Source organism: Perognathus longimembris, chromosome 6, assembly GCF_023159225.1.
Source record: "Perognathus longimembris pacificus isolate PPM17 chromosome 6, ASM2315922v1, whole genome shotgun sequence".
Classification (NCBI taxonomy): Eukaryota; Metazoa; Chordata; class Mammalia; order Rodentia; family Heteromyidae; genus Perognathus; species Perognathus longimembris.
Window position 1 is genome coordinate 53,621,975 of NC_063166.1, and position 19,541 is coordinate 53,641,515.

General features: G+C 48.7%; 1 protein-coding gene across 6 annotated transcripts in view; it reads left to right on the plus strand.

Moving 5' to 3' along the window:
• Positions 1-19,541, plus strand: part of Rrbp1 (ribosome binding protein 1) — a 68,742-nt gene that overhangs the window by 41,592 nt on the left and 7,609 nt on the right. For all 6 annotated transcript variants that reach the window (XM_048348753.1, XM_048348754.1, XM_048348755.1 and 3 more), the window contains 12 exons: positions 2,550-2,698; positions 3,761-3,883; positions 6,100-6,252; positions 7,068-7,186; positions 9,036-9,189; positions 12,267-12,405; positions 13,975-14,144; positions 14,276-14,310; positions 17,526-17,616; positions 18,454-18,546; positions 19,156-19,248; positions 19,332-19,415. In XM_048348753.1, coding sequence (XP_048204710.1) covers positions 2,550-2,698; positions 3,761-3,883; positions 6,100-6,252; positions 7,068-7,186; positions 9,036-9,189; positions 12,267-12,405; positions 13,975-14,144; positions 14,276-14,310; positions 17,526-17,616; positions 18,454-18,546; positions 19,156-19,248; positions 19,332-19,415 — 1,403 coding nt within the window. The remainder of the gene's footprint in view (positions 1-2,549; positions 2,699-3,760; positions 3,884-6,099; positions 6,253-7,067; positions 7,187-9,035; positions 9,190-12,266; positions 12,406-13,974; positions 14,145-14,275; positions 14,311-17,525; positions 17,617-18,453; positions 18,547-19,155; positions 19,249-19,331; positions 19,416-19,541) is intronic.

The window sequence follows — 19,541 nt, forward strand, 5'->3', positions numbered from 1 at the left end:
AGCCTAGCCAGGTCAGAAGAAATACAGTGTGAGCCACATGCATGAGCCCCACATGTGACTTAACTGTTCCTGGTTAGCCACATTAACATAGGTAAAGAAGAAACTGTTGGAATGATTGTGTGTGTGTATGTGTGTGTGCATGCACATGCGTGCGTGTGCTGGTCCTGGGGCTTGAACTTAGGGCCTGGGAACTATCCCTGAGCTCTTATGCTCAAAGATGGCACTCTACCACTTGAGCAACAGCTCTACTTCCATCTTTTTGGTGATTAATTGGAGATAAGAAGCTCATGAACTTTTCTGCTGGCTTTGAACCATGATCCTCAGATCTCTACTGCCTGTATAGCTATGATTACAGATGTAAGCCAATGGCTTCTGGCTTGGGATGAATTTTAATGATATACTGAACTCATTTTATCTGAAATATTATCATTTCAACATGTAAGCAATATGTAACATTATTAGATACTTGGCATTATTTTTTATGCCAAGGTTTTTAAATAGCATGTTTATTTTCAATTTTTACAACTTAGGTTGCATGATCCACATTGCAAGTACTCATTGGCCACCCCTGGCTGAATCAGGAAAAGGAAATGTCTGAAAATCAGCTAGATTAGGAAGCCATCTCCCATCCTGTAAATGCTCATGCATCTGTCTTTGAGACAGGTGGTCTCCCTCTTCTGGGCAGTGTTAGCAGTGCATGTATCTAAGGTGGTGGTGGAGGGGTAGGGTGGCTGCTGCAGCTGAGAAGCCAGAATGAAGCCTTAAACCAAAACTGTACCAGTGGGGTTTTTACCTGAGTGAGCTTGATAGGGGATTTTAATTTATTTTGACTTGATAGTACTCAGAATTTTCTGCACAAGTTTATATTACAATTATGCACACACATGTAATTCAAACGAAATAAAGGTTATATGCTCCTCTACCACAGTTCTCGTTTTCATGGCACCCATGAACTCCTTGGCCTTTAATGTCAGCGTGGTTATGTTTTATTTTCCAAGCTTCTTCCAAGTAATAAGTCATAAAATGAAGGTGCTCATAGCAACCAGCTCGCCCACATACTACTTCCTCCTTATTAAGGTATCATTTTAAGTGCTTCGACTTGTAATGAAAATATTGTGACTGCTAAGTAAAAATATTGTGACAAGTCAGGAAACCAGGGTTGCTATGGAAATGTTCCGCACTGATCCTCTTAAGGTGGGTTTTGTTGAAGGTGTGGTCCAGGATGCTCTGTTTTCAAGTAACACACCATGTCTAGCTTGTTTCCTTTGTTTTGCCTCATGTTTGGCCTGTTCTTTCAAATGTAGGGCAGATTTGGGCCACTGAAAACAATTGCCTAGACATTTTGGGCAGTTCACCCTTTTCTTGCCTTCAAGGCTTAAGTGGCAGCTACATTCAGAACAAAATTGTGTGTGTGTGTGTGTGTGTGTGTGTGTGTGTGTGTGTGTGTGTGTGTGTGTGTGTGTATGCATGCGTGTGCGCATGTGAACAGAGAAACTAGGAGAGGTGAGGTCAGCTTTTGAGCACTAAAAGTCATTAGCAGATGGCTCTGTGTCTTCTATGCAATCTTTTGGGGACTGAGTAGTAGACAGGCTCATTCTGGAAGAATGTGTATATACACTAAACTTTTCCTCTTTCCAAATCTCCACTGCTTAAGGTTCATCCAGAGGATGTTAGAGATAGAATTATTGATCCTGGGTGCGTGGGAAGCAACCTTCTGTTGCCTTCCATGGCTGTGGGTGTATGGTTTTGGGTGTCTGTGGGTCCTGATCAATCATGGCAGTATGACACAGGGTACTGAGCTAGGCACTGGTGGGAAAATCTTACAGTTTCTTGTTGGCAAGAACTGGACCATAGTATTTGCTAGGAAAAGAAGGAAGGAAAAATGTTTTGGAAAAGTATACCTTGCTCAGTTCTGCTCAGCATCATCTTGGTGACTTAAAAAAAAAAAAGAGTTGGGGCAGGTGCTGATGGCTCACACCACTACTCTTAGTTACTCAGGAGGTTGAGATCTGAGAAGGGAGCTTTGGAACCATCCTGGGCAGAAAAGTCGGTGAGACTTTACTCCAGTTAACCAGTAAAAAGCCAGAAGTAGAGCTGTGGCTCAAGTGGTAGAGTGATAGCTTTGAGCAAAAAAGGCCTTGAGTAACCCTGGTGTGTATACAGACATACACACAAACCCTCACGAAAGAGAGAGAGAAAAGGAACAAGAGAAAGAAGCTGGCTTGCAAGTTAACACAGTAGCATAGTTCTTTCCTAGCATGTACCAGGCTCTGAGTTCTATCTCCAGTACTGTCAAAAGGGAAGGAAAAAAAGAAGGATATTATTCCCAGTCTAGGCTGGGACTTTCTTTGGGTAAGTTAGGTTAGAAGGATGGAATGATGGGGTCTTTTATTTGGCCATTCTCTGTGTTCTGAAGAGCAAGGAGGCACTTGGAGTGGGCCCACTGGGTGGGCAGCAGCAACTCTGGTGAGAACCCGCTCTGGGGCTTTGTTGTCACATCTGTCATTACTTGGGGTATGAATGTAAGACCCTGCTCCTTCCCACTCTAGGGCCCCCAGTTTCCAACAGCCCTCTCTACCTGCCCTACAATACACTGGTCTCCACGGTCGGAAACATGGTGTTCAACGAGGGCGAGACCCAGAGGCTCATCGAGATCCTGTCTGAAAAGGCTGGCATCATTCAGGACACTTGGCATAAGGTGGGCCCAGAGGCCACTGCAGTGGGCCAGAGTAGTTTGCTCTTAACTCCTTTTCTGCTTAGAGATGGGTGAATTGCAGTGGTTGTTGGGTCCTGGACCAAACTCCCCACTCCCCTATCTCCCCAGATGTCTGTGGAGCATACCCTGCTTGCCAGACCTCAAACAGCCTCTCCTTCACAGCAGAATCCTGCTACTCCTGCCCACACTCAGGCCACAAAAATCACCACACAGATGCTGTGACTCCTGCCACAGTGGTCACCAAAACCAGAAGGCTTTTAAGAGACAAGGGACAGGGGCAGAACTCTGTGTTACAAGCGCTCCTGGGGGTTGAACACAGTTGGTTTGTGGCCAGAGCTCAGTGTGGCAGGGAAGGTAAAAGGAGCAGAGTGTATGAGAAGACCCTGCGGTGAGTCCTGTTCTCTTGGGTTTCTCTTACCAGAGGCTGGCTTCTCCTTTCAGTGCCTCTGGCCACTACACTGCCTTAGGAAGTATAATATGCCACAGTTCCTTAGCCAGAGTTGGGATTCCAGGTAATTTTGCTGGAAAATGAATGGCTAAAGGTGTGAGGGTATCCTGAGAGCCAGGTTGGGGTTTCCTCTCCTGAAGCCTGTGGTAGTCACCCCTCTTCCTAGCTGCCACATGCTTATGCAGCACAGCTTCAGTAATGTTGGGAAACAACACCAAGTGAACATTGGGTAATAGGTCCTCTTGGGCATGTGTGTTAGTGGTCAGGGTGATGTGATTGTGGTCCCAGCATTCTCGTGACTTTGTCCACAGAGTGTAACCTCCCTATCCCAGCTCCCATACTGTAATTCCAGTCTGTATACCTCAACTTGAGCTGGTCCTAAAAACTGCCACAAGCAATCCTTTCACACATGGTATGGGAGCCTCAGGGAGGAGGCTGGGTGGCTGAGTGGAGCCATTTTTTCTCCTTGTGTGTAGAGGCAGGATGATGCTCTCACCTTGGAATGTCCCTGCTCCTGCTTCAGTAGATATTCAGGCCTCTGAATAAGTAAGCCAAGTCTGTTTTCTCTGCTAACATGGCTTTGTGGATGTTTATAGGCCACTCCAAAGGGTGACCCTGTGGCAATTCTGAAACGCCAGCTAGAAGAGAAAGAAAAGCTGCTGGCCATGGAGCAGGAGGATGCAGCTGTTGCCAAGAGCAAACTGAGGGAACTCAACAAGGTATATAGTCCAAGCCGAGAAGCCATTGTGTTCAAGGGGATCTGTCCGTCCTCCCACCCCCTGTTATCTGAGGACCTCCTCATCCCTGGGGACATTATTGGTCTTGGATCTTACTCATGGTCTAGGGCTGGATCAGACAGGCAGCTTTTCCACCAACTTGCCTGTTAGGCATTTTTATCAAAGTGCCATGACATTATCTCTATCTGAAGAACCCAGGGCTGGGGTGGGGGTTGCTTCTTTTCAGCTATAAGAACATATGTTTTACGCCTTGTGATGGGCATGGACCAGAACTGGCATTCACTGCCTGGTGCCATGGTGCCAGGCTTTGGGGAGTATTACCAGGAAGGAGGATGGACACAATTGATCATCATTATTTTCTTGAGAGAGTTGGGGCAGGGGATGGGAGTGGCTACTTTTTTCCTTTTCTAACACCCTCACCAGATCTAGATGCCCTTCATCCCCTGTTGAGACAGTAGAACATATTCTTGATTGTGAACTGCAGGGCCAAAGTCCTTGCCTTTCACCATCTCACTCTCCAGTATGTGGGTCTGGGCTCTAAAGCCAGGAGAAATCTGGCTGTGGACCTCTCTGCCTCTAACCACATCCTGTTCAGTAGCTTGAGGAGGTGCTCTTATATTCCCAAATGCCAGTCTGATCCAAGAGGACTCCCTTCAAACTCTGCCATTGTCTCCAATCTTCAGCCTCCAAGTTCACCCTCAGAGCACTGCTTCCTAGCTGCTCTACCTTTGACCTCTCCCTATTTCCTTGCATCATTGCCTTCCCTCAGACGTATCCCATCCTTCTTTGTTTCCTCTGGACTCTTCTGCCCTTCTCTTAGCCTCACCTGCCCCTCTTGTGTGGGCATTTTCTTTGTATTCTGTAAAACTCAATTTGAAATGGTCTCTGTCTTTAAGGAATCCCCTAAGTTCCTGTCCCAGACAGAGGTCGTTGTTATGAATGTGTGTCGCAGACCTATATCTGGCTCTTGATAGCTGTGAGCCTTGTATAACAAACCTTCTGGCTACCTCGTTTGTCCAGCCTAGCAGGTTCTCTGTAAACAAGTAGTTCCCAAGGCCTGAGGCTGGCTTGCAACTTTATTAGCATTTTTCACTAGTGTTAAATGGTTGTAGTTTATGCATTTATCCATCTTTCCTTCTATGTCCCTGAAATTGTGGCCATTGGTCCCAGAAGTTCTGTCAAGAGTCCTGGGCAGCTGGCATGTGGACTCATTTCTTGTGTCACATCTTCTAGCCCAGCATGTTAAGGACCTTATATGGGAACATGTTACTGAGCATGTGGAAGCCTGAATTAACCCCCACTGGAACCAGTAAGATTGTATATAGGTTGTGTGTTCTATATTCAAGTCCCTTGTACATGTTTCCTTTGCCCTTGTGGAGAAGTTTTTATAGTTAAAAAATATGAGGTTTTGTTTAAGTCTTTCTGGGAGTCATACTACAGGCATGAACTGCCCTTAGAATGTTTGATTCACGTGCTGCATGTGTGACTACCACATGAAGTGGGATGGGATGGGATGATGAAGTCCAGCAAGCTGAACCCCAAGGGCTGGTTCAGGTACATTTGTAGGAGCTTGGGGGCTTGGGTATCCCTCAGAGCTTCATCCCGATCTCCTGAGTGTTCAAGGTCACTGAACTGACTTACGGAATCTAGGCCAGGACTCCAGTATCCTAGCCAAGAAGTCAGAAGTTCTAGAAAACCTTCCCAACTTTATCTAGCCAGGCACCACAGTCCCTGCCTCCAGGACCTCAAGACTAGATCCATCCTGTGCCTCTTAATGTTTGAGCTTGAGAGCCTAGGAGGAACTTGGGCTCTGACTTAGTAGTTAAGGAGCCATGAGTTTCCCCCCCACCCCCGAGATGTAAAAGAATGTTTTTGGGGTGCTATGGTAGGAATTATAGCTATCAGCCTTTATTGTGGATCCAGGTAAGAGAGTACCCCCTTCAGACACACACCAAGCCATGTGGACCCCCCACTAAGCCTGTGCAATCACTTTAGTGCCAAAGAAGGCACCCAGTCATTTCTATACAAAGTTAACTCATGCAGATTCTGTGCCTCATGGCCCTGCCAGAGAAGAGAAAACTAGGTTTGACTAAGAGCTCCTCCTCTGTCCTCCCACCACCATCAGGAAGACTTTTCAATAAAATAAATGTGGCTCTGATCCCACCTCACCAGCCCTCTTGTCTGGTATTTTCTCTAAGGAGATGGCCTCAGAAAAGGCCAAAGCTGCAGCTGGTGAAGCCAAGGTGAAGAAGCAGCTTGTGGCTCGGGAGCAGGAGATCGCAGCTGTGCAGGCACGCATGCAAGCCAGCTACCGGGAGCATGTGAAGGAGGTGCAGCAGCTGCAGGGCAAGGTGAGCTGTGGCTCCTAGGCTTGGAAGACAGGACAGGCTGAAGAAAGTCGTTGGGTGACCAGCGGGCAAGACCTGAGGCTGGTGTGGGGGAGGGAAGAGGGAAGAGGATGCCTATGGGAAGCCTATGGGACAGAGGTATTGCACTTGGCAGGGTAGTGCCAGGCATCCCACTGTGTATGTATTTGATACTGATAACCAAGAAGGTATAAAACATACTTTAGAGTGTATTTTTTTAAAGTGCATAACCTTAACTGGCCAGCAGTATGTTGCAGCCTCTTTAGGTGCCTTAGAGTCAGGTGCTTATGCTGTACATGAGCCTGGAATAGTGCTGGCTCCACCTTCCCACATGAGGTTGGGAGAATCCCAAAACAAGAGGCCTGAATATTGCTGAGCCTAGCATAGAGCTCAGGCAACTGCCTGTCTGGAGTGGCCCTCATTGTCAGAGTGTAATGCTTATTTTCTGACACCTAGCTCTACTCATCTAGACTGTGGCTACCTCCCTCTAGCATGTCTTAGAAGGTAGCATGGGTGGTCAAAAGTCAGGAAATGAGTCTTCCTTGGGGGTGGTTCTAGACTGTGACTTTAGTCTCAGAATAGTCAGCCCATGTGACCTCAAAGGCAGAATTGTGTGAGCATATCTCAGGCTCTAGACAGAGTGCTGGGTTGAGGGCAGGCTGAGAATGGTGAAGAGGAAGAGACCTCCACGTGGAGCACATGGGAGGCTCCTGGGGTTTTCTGTCTGGATTGTGGCCTAGAAGTCACCATTCCCTGTATGGTTGAGCAGCACTGCCATGCTCTCCTCAATGACTTTCCAGATCCGAACTCTTCAGGAGCAGCTGGAGAATGGCCCCAACACCCAGCTAGCCCGCCTACAGCAAGAGAACTCCATCCTGAGGGATGCCTTGAACCAGGCCACAAGCCAGGTGGAGAGCAAGTAAGCTGAGTGTCCCACACATAGCTCTGGAGCTTGTATGGGCTCCTTGAACTCCAAGGGGCTATGGCAGGCACATTCTTAATTTCTTGCTCAGTATGCAGCTAGTGTGGCATTTGTACATGGGCCCATGTGTTGAGTGGGGCACCTATGTGTTTCCACTGCTTCCTCATGCAGGGCCCTGACTACCTCTTGTGTAGGTTCTTGGCAACTGAATCTTCTGGCAGGTGACCTGCTGTGCGTCCAGTCAGATCCCTGAAGGAGAGCAGCATGCTCTCTCCTGAAGCCTGAAGTGGGCCTGAAGCCAGCCCTCTCTTGCCAACATACGTGGTGTTTATGGGATTGAGCACTCCTCAGACTCTGGCTGTGGCTGGTGTCTCACTGGCCTGGCAGAGTGATACTTGTGTTTGCCTGTCTTCATAGCATCCTCCAAGGGGGGGTGGGGTGTGTTTCTACATGCCTGGCCAGAGTAGCAATAGCAAGCAGTTTGTCTAGAACGGAAGTATGATGGTGATCTAGGGACTTGCTGTGGTCCCAATCTTCCATTGGGTGCACAGTCTCCCATTATACCCTACTGTTTTCCACTACCCAGGCTCCTGTAGCAGAGTTCCTACTCTTATTTCCCGCCAGCTGAATGCTGGAGAGTTCCTAGCCAGCACACCAGCTCTGGAGAACAGCTCTTTGCTTCCAGTGTTCAGACTGTCCTCCTGGCCTTTGCTTTCCAGTCCCAGTGTTGCAGTCTCAGCAAGCCTGTCCTCAGGAACTACACTGCAGTGACAGTTGATACCCATCTCTTTACTGCCTCTTGGCCTAAAATGCCCTGCTAGAGCCCTTATTCTGAGAGCATCTGCTCTCACCAAGAGGACTGGCTGATCCCTGACACCTCATCTTATGACCAGATGTTGCATGAGAACGCCTCAGTACCAGAGCTGGACAGTGAAGGAGAGCTGGGCTCACTGTTTTCCTAGGTGTGATAGCCACCCTCTCCAGGCCATCCCTTCTGTTGAGGTCCTCTCTGTATGTGCATATACTTAACTTGTCTTTATCTCCTCCCTGATGCTCAGCGGCTGGAGGTTGGAGGTTTGTCACTACCATTTCCTTCGAAGCCATGGCAGAGGGTGACAGGGTCTGAGGAATGTCTGGCCTCCTTTGTCATGCAGAATCTGCTGTGGCCTTTGTACTAGAGAAAGCTCTAAAACCCAGAAACTTGTCCAGCCAAGGTAGCAGCTGCTGCCTTGCTTTTAGTCTGGAAGCCCTGCTTAGTGGGGAATGCACAGCACTGGGATGAGTTCCCAGCCCCCATCTCTAAGCCCATCCCACTCTTTCTCTCAGGTCACCTGAATCTTGGTGTGGTAAGCTTTGCCTCTGCTGTGTGAAAAGAGCAACTTGCCTTTTACCTATGTTTCCAGTGGTGGGGTTCTTCTTTGTGCTAACTCCAGAGTTTGCACTTGGAGCTTTATGCTTGTTCATCTTGTTTGCTCTACTGGTGTTCTACCACTTGAGCCCATGCCTCCAGCCCACCTGTTTGATAGTTAATTAGAGATGGAGTCTTGCAGAGTTTCTGCCTGGACTGGCTTTGAATCACAATTATCCTAAGTAGCTGGGATTACAGGGATGAGCCACCAGCATCCACTTCCAGTCGTTTCTTATATATTCTGCTTTTGCTTTCTCTGATCTATACTGCTAGCAAAACACCTTTGACAATATAGCTCCTATAGTACAAAAGAGGATTTGGTAACAGTTCCAAGACCTGAATACTTACAAAAGAGCAGGTGTCTCTGAGGGAGGCACAGGCAGCTGGGCCTTGCCACCCTCTTCTGTCTATCAGTCAGGGCTGATGATTATCTTACAGGCAGAATGCTGAGTTGGCTAAGCTCCGGCAGGAACTCAGCAAGGTCAGCAAGGAGCTGGTAGAGAAATCCGAGGCCTCGCGCCAAGAGGAGCAGCAACGAAAGGCTCTGGAAGCCAAAGCAGCCACCTTTGAGAAGCAAGTCCTGCAGCTACAGGTGAGTCAGTGTGGTGGTCACCCCAGTAACCCTATGGGCTGCTTTCTAAGCCTGCCTGCCTGAGCAGAGTCATCTCTGATGGCTGGAGATGAAAGTAGTGCTGAGGCAATCTTAGCCTAGTTAGTACCCAGTGGGTACTTTCTATGTGTTGATCATCATTATGAGTATTTTCCAAGCATTAACTCAGGTAATATCTTGTAACCCTCTAAGGGAAGTGGCACTTGCAGCTTACCTATATGGAATAGGGAGGGCAAACAACTTCCCTAAATTTACATAGCCAGGACATGGCAAAGGCAGGATTTGTACCCTCTGAATCTAACTCCGACTTACATTTGGCCACCACTGCCAGCTCGACACTGTAGCCTCAAAGCTATGTCCCCCAGAGGTTGCCTATTCTCCTTCAGAGAGAGGGAGACTATCCTTAAAGTATACCAAGCAACATCCAGTATGCTTTCCTCAGCCAGGGGCCTTGCTGCCAATCAGCCCTATGATTTCTGATGCCCCCACAGCCCATGTCAAAGCATGTTGACTTGGTCTAGGCCAATTACCTGAGAGCCCTGCTTCCCGTTTGCACTTGACCATCATACTAGTACCTGTCCATAGGGTGGCTGTGGGAATGAGCCATGCTGGTACACTCAGACCTAGAACAGAGCCTTGCACAGAAAACAAGCTTGGTAAATGTGAACTTTATAGGGACATTCAGGAAATCCAAATCAGGCTGTACTTTTACTTTAGCTTGTCAAGCTGAAGTAAAATGGGGTCTTTTCATTCTATCCTTCCTTTATCTTCACTTCAAGCCATCTCTCTAGGGACCAAGGTAGGTGAGGTTTCCTGTGCTGACCTTAGGTCTAAGACCATTAGGGGGGCTGGGAATATGGCCTAGTGGTAGAGTGCTTGCCAACTACATGAAGCCCTCTGGGTTTGATTCCTTAACACCACATATATAGAAAAAAGCCGGAAGTGGCACTCAGGTGGTAGAGTGCTAGCCTTGAGCAAAAAGAAGCCAGGGACAATGCTCAGGCACTGAGTTCAAGCCCCAGAACTGGCAAAAAACAACAACAACAACTCACCAAAAAACACAAAACAATAAGACCATTGGCATCAGGGAGCACCTCCTCAGCTCCAGCACAAGGCCTGTCTGCCCTTTGGGTGGCTTAGTGGGCCTGTGTGGAGGAAATAACAAAGTTCTCTTTGAGAGTCACATGACTTGGCTTCTTGTTCCAGTGGATAAAGTCAGTTTTAGAAATCTTGAGTTTTTCCTAGAGGTTCCCAGTATGGGACCAACTTTTGAAATAGTTCGATGAGATTGACAGTAGTGAGAAAGTTGAGGTCCTAACGTGTTCATGTGCTTTCCACTTAAGATTCTAAGGTTTGAGTTCCTATCTATTTCCTTATTGTCAGAACCAGTGTTCTAATTAGTGATTGTCCAACGCAGTCTCCATGTAGTCTAAGCTGAAGAAAGAGAAACCAATGGTGCTTTCTCTGGTTGCCAAGTGTCTCTCCTATCCCTCTTGGTGATGGCAGAGCTGTAAGGGTATGGAAGCCAAGAGAGAGAGGCAGGCCTCTTCTATGGTTCTGGGACAGAGGAGAAGCAGGTCTTCCCATTGCAGAGTTATTAGCATTTGTTCCTTTCTTTCCTCCCTCCGATAGGGAACTGAGTAGAACCACTGCAGAGAAAAACGCTGTCTACCCCAAAGCTGTCCCGTTTTCCCAGAATATTTATCCACAGTCCTAGTGGACACACTGTTAGCAATGGCTTCAGTGGCTCCAGACCTACCTCTCTTGTGATGACTGCTCTCATAGAAGTTAGCTTAGCACCAGCTTGTACATCCATTGCTCTTGAAGAGAATGAAAACCGGGATGTGGGGACATCAGCTTGCTGAAGGAGTGGAGGTGTGGCTCAGAGGCTCACTTCAGGCCTCAGTTATTTGTTGGCTGGCCCTGCTCACCTAGCCCTGCCTTAGACAAACTTGTGAATTCTGCAGTCAGTGATCTGATCTTTTGGAAAATGAGTCTTCAAATGGGTTGACAAGCACTTCCTCCCTGGAGCTCATTGTGTGGGGATTCTGGACTTAGGGACTAAGAAGTCCACTGGAAAAATCAATTGGGGCCACCAGAGACAGAGAGCAGTCTGCCTGCCACTGGGTAGGGAACCACATGCACATCTGTGTATCAGAGATCTAGTGGCTCTTCCCATGAGGGGGACCTATCCACACTGCTGCAGAAGTCTCCAAGATTCAGATTGAGCCCCATGAAATTGCCATTTTTATGGCTCAAACAGGGTGGAATATTGGCAGTTTGATATGGCTGCATCTTGAAGTCAGGAATGGAAAATATTTTTTACCCAGGATCATTTGGATACTTATAACATCATTCACAGGCCATACAGAATTATCAGTACAGGCAGGCAGGTTGTGGGCAGCCAACAAGAAGCATGTAAGAAGCATATATGTGTCTGTCCTATCATGTATGTACTGTCAAGTGATTTTTGAGGACTGGGGGTGTGGCTCAGGTGGTAGAGCATTTGTCTCAAGTGCTTGAAGCCTGGAGTTCAACTCTCCAGTAACCCCCTACACCCAAGAAAAAAAATCTGATCACATGATTTCAAGGGCCTAGGCCCCCAGGCTGGATGTTCTCTGCCTTTTCTTTAAGTGAAAGAGCTAGGAGAACTGCCATATAAGTGATGGTGACCATGTACCTGCTTGTTTGTATATTGTTGCATGTTGTTGCAGGTAAGAGGCTCACCAGACTGACACTTCTGGGGAAGGAGTCAATCAAGGACCTTTTTGAGGAAACTGCTAGTTTACTTTGAATCACCTGAGAATATTAAAACACTCAAAAGAAATAGGAAATGAACAAAGGGGCACTGGCTGGAGTCAAATTGTGCAGTTGGAGAGCATTCAGAAATGGAGATCTTTCTTGACAGACTACCATACAGCCAAACCAAAGACTACCATACAAAGATTTAGTAGGAATAGGAAGGGCATGTGAAGAAATTGGTCCTCTTCAACCTCAGAGTTGAGGAAGGCCCAGTCTCCTCCCTTCCTCACAGCCCTGTTTCCTCTCCTCCTCCTCAGGCATCACATAAGGAGAGTGAGGAGGCTCTGCAGAAGCGCCTAGATGAGGTCAGCCAGGAGCTGTGCCGTACACAGACCAGCCATGCCAGCCTTCGAGCAGATGCTGAAAAGGCCCAGGAGCAGCAGCAACGGATGGCAGGTGAGGATCATGTCCCTGTGGTCCCATTTACCGGAAGGACCCAGGGGAGTCTATTCACTGTTGTCCTACTGCCAGCACCACAGCATAGTGGACCAACTCTATCCCTTGGATAGTTGAAGAGGCTGGGATTGTCCCTCCCTAGGTACAGGCCAGTAGCAGACTGTCCTCCAGTGTGTGTGGAGTGGAAGTGAAATGGGGCTATGAATGGTCTGCAAAAGCTGGACAGGGCATATGGCGCTGGTGAGAATCAGTGGGCTACTGGACTAGCCTCCCACAAGGTCAGAATCACAGCAAGGCTTTCCACTCAAAGACTTAAATCTCTGGAGGGACAGATAATCTATGGAAGGATGGTAGGCATGGCTTCCAGAGCCACATGTTTATTTTAAAGTTCCTCAGCTCTGCTGCTGTGACCAAATGTGGCAATAAACAATGTGGAATGGATCCTCCTGACTGTTTAAATGGAGCTTTATAAAAATAGGCAAGGAGAGGAAGAGCGTATGGGCTCAGTTGCTGGTCTCTGCTCTAGAAGGCTAAGTGTGGCTTTAGTCATGGGAGGCTTCTCTGAAGTAGGAGAGGGGATGTTTAAACCTAGATGAGAAGGATGATAGGGCCAGCCCCACTGTGGAGCAAGCACAGAGCTCTTGAGAAGTGAATCAACTATTGAGAGGGCTGGTGATTAGTATAGGGCCAGATGGGGAGGGGCTCACCTTGCCCCTGTTTGAGGAGTAGTGTGGCAGGAAGGTTTGGAGACCAGGGACAGAACAGCCCCACTTTCTCACTTGCACTTCTGGACACTGTGATCCTGGGTGGAGAATGGACAACGGGCAGGAGTGGCCCATGGAGAGCAAGGATGAGGCTCTGCAATTGTCCAGGCCCAAGCAGCATGCCTGGTCCAGAAAGCTATCGAGATGGTGATGGGGACAAATTGGCAAAGGTGGCAATGGGTGAGAGAAAACAGCGGTCAGGGTGAGGACACCTGGGAGGTTGAAATGCTGATTGAGTTGCTTGGATACAGCTTCATTTAGAAGTGGCAGGCAGCAGAGCCTGGGGTCATGAATAAGATTGGGCCTAGGGGAGGGCCACAAGCAAAGCTGTGGGACATCTATGATTAATTGAGGAAGAGGACATTTGGTGAGAGAAGGCCAGGACAGGTCCTAGGTAGGCTCGGTTGGTTGGGGTCTACATAGTTGCTTTAATAGCGTCTCTGGCAACTTGCCCCTACTCTTGGTCTCAGCTGAATCTGATGCAGGATGAGCTAGAGAATGAATCTTTAAAAGCTTCAGAATATATCCACTATAGATCTCCATCATTTTCTTATCAAGGGGTCTGTTGGTATTTCATTTTACCTAAGGACCCTCAAAAGTGCTATTTCCAGAATATGACTTTGCTTATACTTCCCTCAATACTCACAAGAAGATCCACTGATAAGAAGGGGTTCTAAAACCTGCAAGCACATAGAGAAGGCCGAAGGGTAGCCCTTAGTGTCCTGCATGTGCCTAAGGAGAGGGGCAGCAGTTTGAAATGTCCACCCCAGGCTCTGACTTCTCTCTTGCTTCACTTTTGCAACAGAGCTGCACAGCAAATTACAGTCCTCTGAGGGGGAAGTGAAGAGCAAGTGTGAGGAACTGAGTGATCTCCATGGGCAACTCAAGGAAGCCAGGGCAGAGAATTCACAACTCACAGAGAGGATCCGGTCCATCGAAGCCCTGCTAGAGGCAGGACAAGCCCAGGATACCCAGGTCAGCCCCTTTCCAGGCTGACAGGAGGGGAGGGAGGACTCCACTGGGCAAAGGGCCTCTTGCCCTGACGAGTAGCTAGCTGCACAAGTGAGCCTCATGGAAACCAAGGAGATTTCTGTGTCTCGTTCCAGGCCATCCAAGCTGAGGCCGACCAGCAGCAGACCCGGTAAGCTGGCAAGGTGGAGAGCTGAGGGATGGCAGGGCTCCTGCCTACGTTTAGCCTCATCAATGTGTGACCACGGGCCTCTGTGAGCTGGGACGTTGATCTGGCTGCTTGAGTTCCCTGGAGGAAGATAACCTTTCAGAAGCCCCTGTCCTCTTCCTCTGTCTCTCTGGTGACTTGGAGAAGAGGACAGGTCTGGATTGGGGGAAGGATGCAGCCAGTTTTCCATCACTATTTCACAGAATTTCTTTAGCTGGATTTTCAGGGGCTGGGGGGGAGATTTAGAGGCAGAATGTCCAAAGTCAGAATGTCCCATGTATTTAGCTTCTGATGAGATCCTCATGGTGGATGGCCTGATGGTGTATACAAGAATGGAGAGATCACATGACAGACAGAAAAACAACATTATTTCCTCCTCAGAACAATGCCCCCACTGATTCCTGCCGGCCCCCACCATTTCTTCTTACTATGTGTGTGCCGATACTGGGGCTTGAACTCAGGGCCTAGGCACTGTATCTTAGCTTTTTTTTTGCTCAAGGCAACTTGCTTCTACAACTTGAGCCACAGCCCTATTTCCAGCTCTTTGGTGGTTAAGTGGAGAGTCTCGCGGACTTTCCTACCTGGTCTGGATTTGAACTGCATTTCGTAGACCTCGACCTCCTGAGTAGCTAGGATTACAGGCATGAGCCACCAGGGCCTGACTCTACCACTTTTTAATGTTACCACAATGGGGACCTGATCTTCTAAGATGCTAAACCATTGAGGGGAAAAGAACATCCAAACCACAATAAGCTCTGTGCTCAGTTTCAAGAACCCAAACTCATTTGTGTGGAGGGTGAGTGGTGCCTCAACAGGACCAGATGTCCTGCTACTACTGTTCATCTTTCCCACTGGGGAAGGATTAGCTGGCCAAAAGCTTCCTCTGTATTTCCAAAGTGAGGGATTTTAGGGACTGAGGTCAGTAAATCAAATTGGAAATAGATATGATCAAGGCTTTCTGCTGCCACCCATGTTTGGGATGTTGGAACAGTTTAGAACTGACTTGATCATGCTACAAGGCTGTTTTCCCTTGTTTATGAGTTGACTTCACTACTGACTAGACCTTGTTTTTCATCATTGTCAACAGTCCCATCACCAGGCCCTGTCCAGAGACTATTAGTTTGCTGTTGCCTTAGCAACAGAGCTTGACACCTGGGTGGGGTGGCTCTGGAGTACAGAGTCCTTGTGATCATTACCTCTGAGGTAGATGCTCACAAGCTCATGACACGTGTCTCAGCTGCGTGTCCTCAAAGCAGCCATGTTGGAGAGAGGTGGAGAGGATATCTTCTATTCTTCATCCCTGCTCATTTTTGGTTGTGTTCTGGGCTATCAACCAACAAGGTTCCTTGTTCTGGTGCTTCTCAGCAAATTTTTCTCCTCAGACTATAGCTTGTATCCTCTAGCAGCCAGAGGGCTCTGTGGTTTGGAGACCAGAGGAGGAAACCAGGACTCTCTTCCTTTCCCAGAAAGCGTGGATGCTCATATTTATGAAGGAAGAGAGGCTGAATTTATTTACTGATTTTTATTTTTCTCTTGTATTTTAAGATTAGACTTTGAAACTGGGCATGTTGGGAGGCCAAGGTAGGAGGATCAAAAATTCTGACCCACATAGACCCTGCCTCAAAGAGCAAAGATGAGATTCTTGCACTATAGGACAGATTACTAGGATAATTAGTTTACATTGCAAATAGGATAGATTTTAATTTTTTTGCGTCATGCAAAAATATCTGGCAGAAACTGGTTTATTTCCTTTTCTGTTTATCTGCAAGTTGCCTAGGCTAGACCACCCTGTTCTGATAGAGAAGAGTAGATGATTGATGCCAGTTCTATAACTTGGGAGAGACTCCTGGTGGGGTGTAGACTGTCAAGTGTGTTCTTGCCACTGACACATAGGCTCCTTCAGGTCTTATTCTGGACACACTCTGGGGTTGTACACTCTGGAGGTGCCTTGCTGGAGGAGACTCTTGATTTGAGGGAAATCTGAGGGGTTCTACCAGCAGAGCTTTGAGGGTGGGGTCAAGGTACTGTGGGCCCAAAACCAATCCAAGAAGTCAGCTAGGGTTTTCTATCAGGGCCACTGAATTCAGGATAAAAATATGAAGCTTACTGGGTGCCAGTGGTTCACTCCTGTATCATAGCTACTCAATAGACTGAAATCTGAGGATCACAGTTCAAAGCCAGACTGAGTAGGAATGTCCATGAGATTCTTACCTCCATTTAGCCACCAAAAAGTGGGAAGTAAACCTGGAGCTCAAGTGGTACAATGCTAAGCTTGAGCAAAAAAGCCCAGGTACAGCATGTAGGTCATGAGTTCAAAAGTGTGTGCACGTGTGCATGCACACACTTATATACTTGCTGTGCCAGGCACACACAGCCACACAAGCTGTGCCAGCCTGGAGTACATTATGAAGATGGTAAGGATGGCCACCTTGCTTAGTCGGGCCTGACATTATGGTCAACTAGTGTGTACTAGAAAGGTAGTTTTCAAAAAGGCTTTGACCATGGATTCCCAGGAGAAACAAGGACATCAGGTCCCCATCTGGCTAGCAATAGAAGCAGAGCCTTCCTTCCCCCAGCTAGTGGCAGCTCCCCTCTGTGAGTCTTCTTCCTGGATCTGGGTGACTGTTAGAATTGTTCATTCAAGCCACCATTGGCTACTTCTGGATTTTAGGTTTCAGACATCTCTGGACTTCTTTCTATCTGTCTTCTAAATCTGAATGCAGGAGGGGGTGTGTCCATTGGAAACTTGTCCCAATTTTTATAGCAGCATCAACCCCTCATTGCTGGATGGTGAGGGTAGACAAATCCCAGTAGGCTAGTCTAAATGGGACTAACACCTCACTAATCCCACAATTTTGCAGTGGGGGGTGGGGGTTGGAGGTGTTTGGGCTAAGTCCTCAGATTCCAGGAGAGGAGCATTTGGATTTCAGAATTAGATGTTGATAGCATGCTGGGATCATCCAAGAGCAGTGGTGCCCAGGGTCCCCGTGGGTGAGATGACACAATGAGTCTTCAGTTCGGTCAGTTCTTCCTAAGAAGCAGAGCCTGGGACAGGTTATAGCTGTGGTGAAGACGAGCTCCTTGCCAGCATGGAATCTCAGGCAGGGCTTGGTGCCCTGGGCAGATGAAGGAGTTACTTTGAAATAGAGCCATGGCTATGACCTTACTGTATCCCCCAGACTCAAGGAGCTGGAGTCCCAGGTGTTGTGTCTGGAGAAGGAGGCCGCTGAGCTCAAGGAGGCCGTGGAACAGCAGAAAGGGAAGAACAATGTGAGTGACATGGCTGGGGTGGGGAGAGTAGGGTAGAAGCAGAGTGAGGCTGCCAGAGAAGATCCTGAGGAGACCAACAAGGACCCTGCTGTGGAGCCTGCCCCAGATTATCAGATAAGAAGAGGGCTCGGCTTGGCTGCCATACCCTTCCCTTCCAGCCTTGCTTGCTGTGGGCACCCCTCCCGCCTCCAGCCTCTTCCCTCTCCTGCAGACCGCCAGCAGTTCCAGTGCACATTGTCATTGGGGCAGCTTGTATCATGCCTCGGAGCATGGTACTATTCCTGGGGGACACAGGGTGCTAGTTGGCCTGGCCTAGGGCATGTGGTTACTCTAAGCATGTGGGAATAGGCTCAGGCCAGAGAAGGGCCTGGAGGAGCTGGACAGGTGACACTGTTCTTTTCTGGGGATGCTGAAGGGGCCTTGGCCCATCCTCTCCACCTGTCCTGTGACACAAACAGGGCTTGCTGGCTGCTCCCCTGCAGAGGCAGAAGCTTCCCAGGGGCAGGCCAGGCCAGAGCCAGTTGGGAGTCAGTGCTTGCTGTTCAGTGTTGGGAACCTCTTTCCTCTGAGGATAGAGCCTGGCTCTCCTTCCTCCCTTAGTAGCTGTCCCAGAACCTGAAAAGTCCCACATCAGGCTGTAGCTCCTCACACACAAAGATGTCGAGTGCTGCCCAGGAGAGGCCCCATGTACGCAGAGCAAGGAAAAGACATCTTCTTGTTTCTGACTAGAGGTCCTGGGTCCTGCTGTGGCTGATCCCAGATGAGGAAGTATATAGGGGGCCCTGTCTGCAATTGGGTCAGTGTGGCCATTGACCTTTCCTCCTTCTCCCCACCCAGGACCTTCGAGAGAAGAACTGGAAGGCGATGGAGGCACTGGCCTCGTCTGAGAAGGCCTGTGAGGAGAAACTACGTTCCCTGACCCAGGCCAAGGTTAGAGCCCTGGCCATCCTCAGACTGACATCGATTAGTAGCACTTGATTGGCTTAGCAAACCCTAGAAAAAGTGTCAACTGCAAAAAGACAGCCCTGGTCTCAGATAGTCTCATAAATCCACAAGGGATGCTCGGGGCTCAGCGCAGTGTTCCCTGGTTCCTGTTTTCTTCTGCCAAGTGGATATTTGGCCCTCCCTGCCTCCAAGGTGGCTGGAAGAGGAGCCTTCCCGGCTGCTGGTCCCATTTGGCAGCGGCTGTAACCAGAGTGGCTGCTCTGCCTCTCTGCCTTTACAACCCTCACCTATTATCGCCTGCTTTCAAAATATTGAAGGCATCTTCTGCCCTGCTCCCTGTCCTAGCCCCACCCACCTGCTTGGTCCCTACATGTGGCCCCTGTTGGCTGGCTTGGACAGACAGAAAGAGCTTCTGGAGCCTAAGTTCTAGGTGGGAGGTATAAGGCAACTGGCACTTACCCTAGGGACTAAGACCAACCCTGCATACCCTACCCTACCAGACTGGCTTCTGCTTTGGTTCCTGTTCTTCCCCCTGAAGAGCCCTTCCAAGGGTAGCGGTAAATGCCGCCCTCTTCTTCTCCCTCACCCCTTCAGGAGGAATCAGAAAAGCAGCTATGTCTGACTGAGGCCCAGACCAAGGAGGCCTTGCTGGCTCTGCTCCCAGAGCTCTCCATCTCAGCACACCAGGTAGGAGGCAGAGTGGCTCCCAAGGATCCCACTTCCCCGAGGGAGAACTCAAGCCCCACTGTGATCACTGTCATTCCTTCCAGAACTATGGCGAGTGGCTGCAGGAGCTCAAGGAGAAGGGCTCTGAGCTGTTGAAGAAGCCATCGGCTGCCACAGAACCCACCTCGGTAAAAGAGGCTGCTAGTCAGGGGCCTCCAGCAGAGTAGCTCCTGTTAGCAAGCTCTCCTTTTCCTAGGAGAGTACCCACAGTTGTTTTAGCAGATAGCTGAGAAAAGACTAACCAGACAACATGC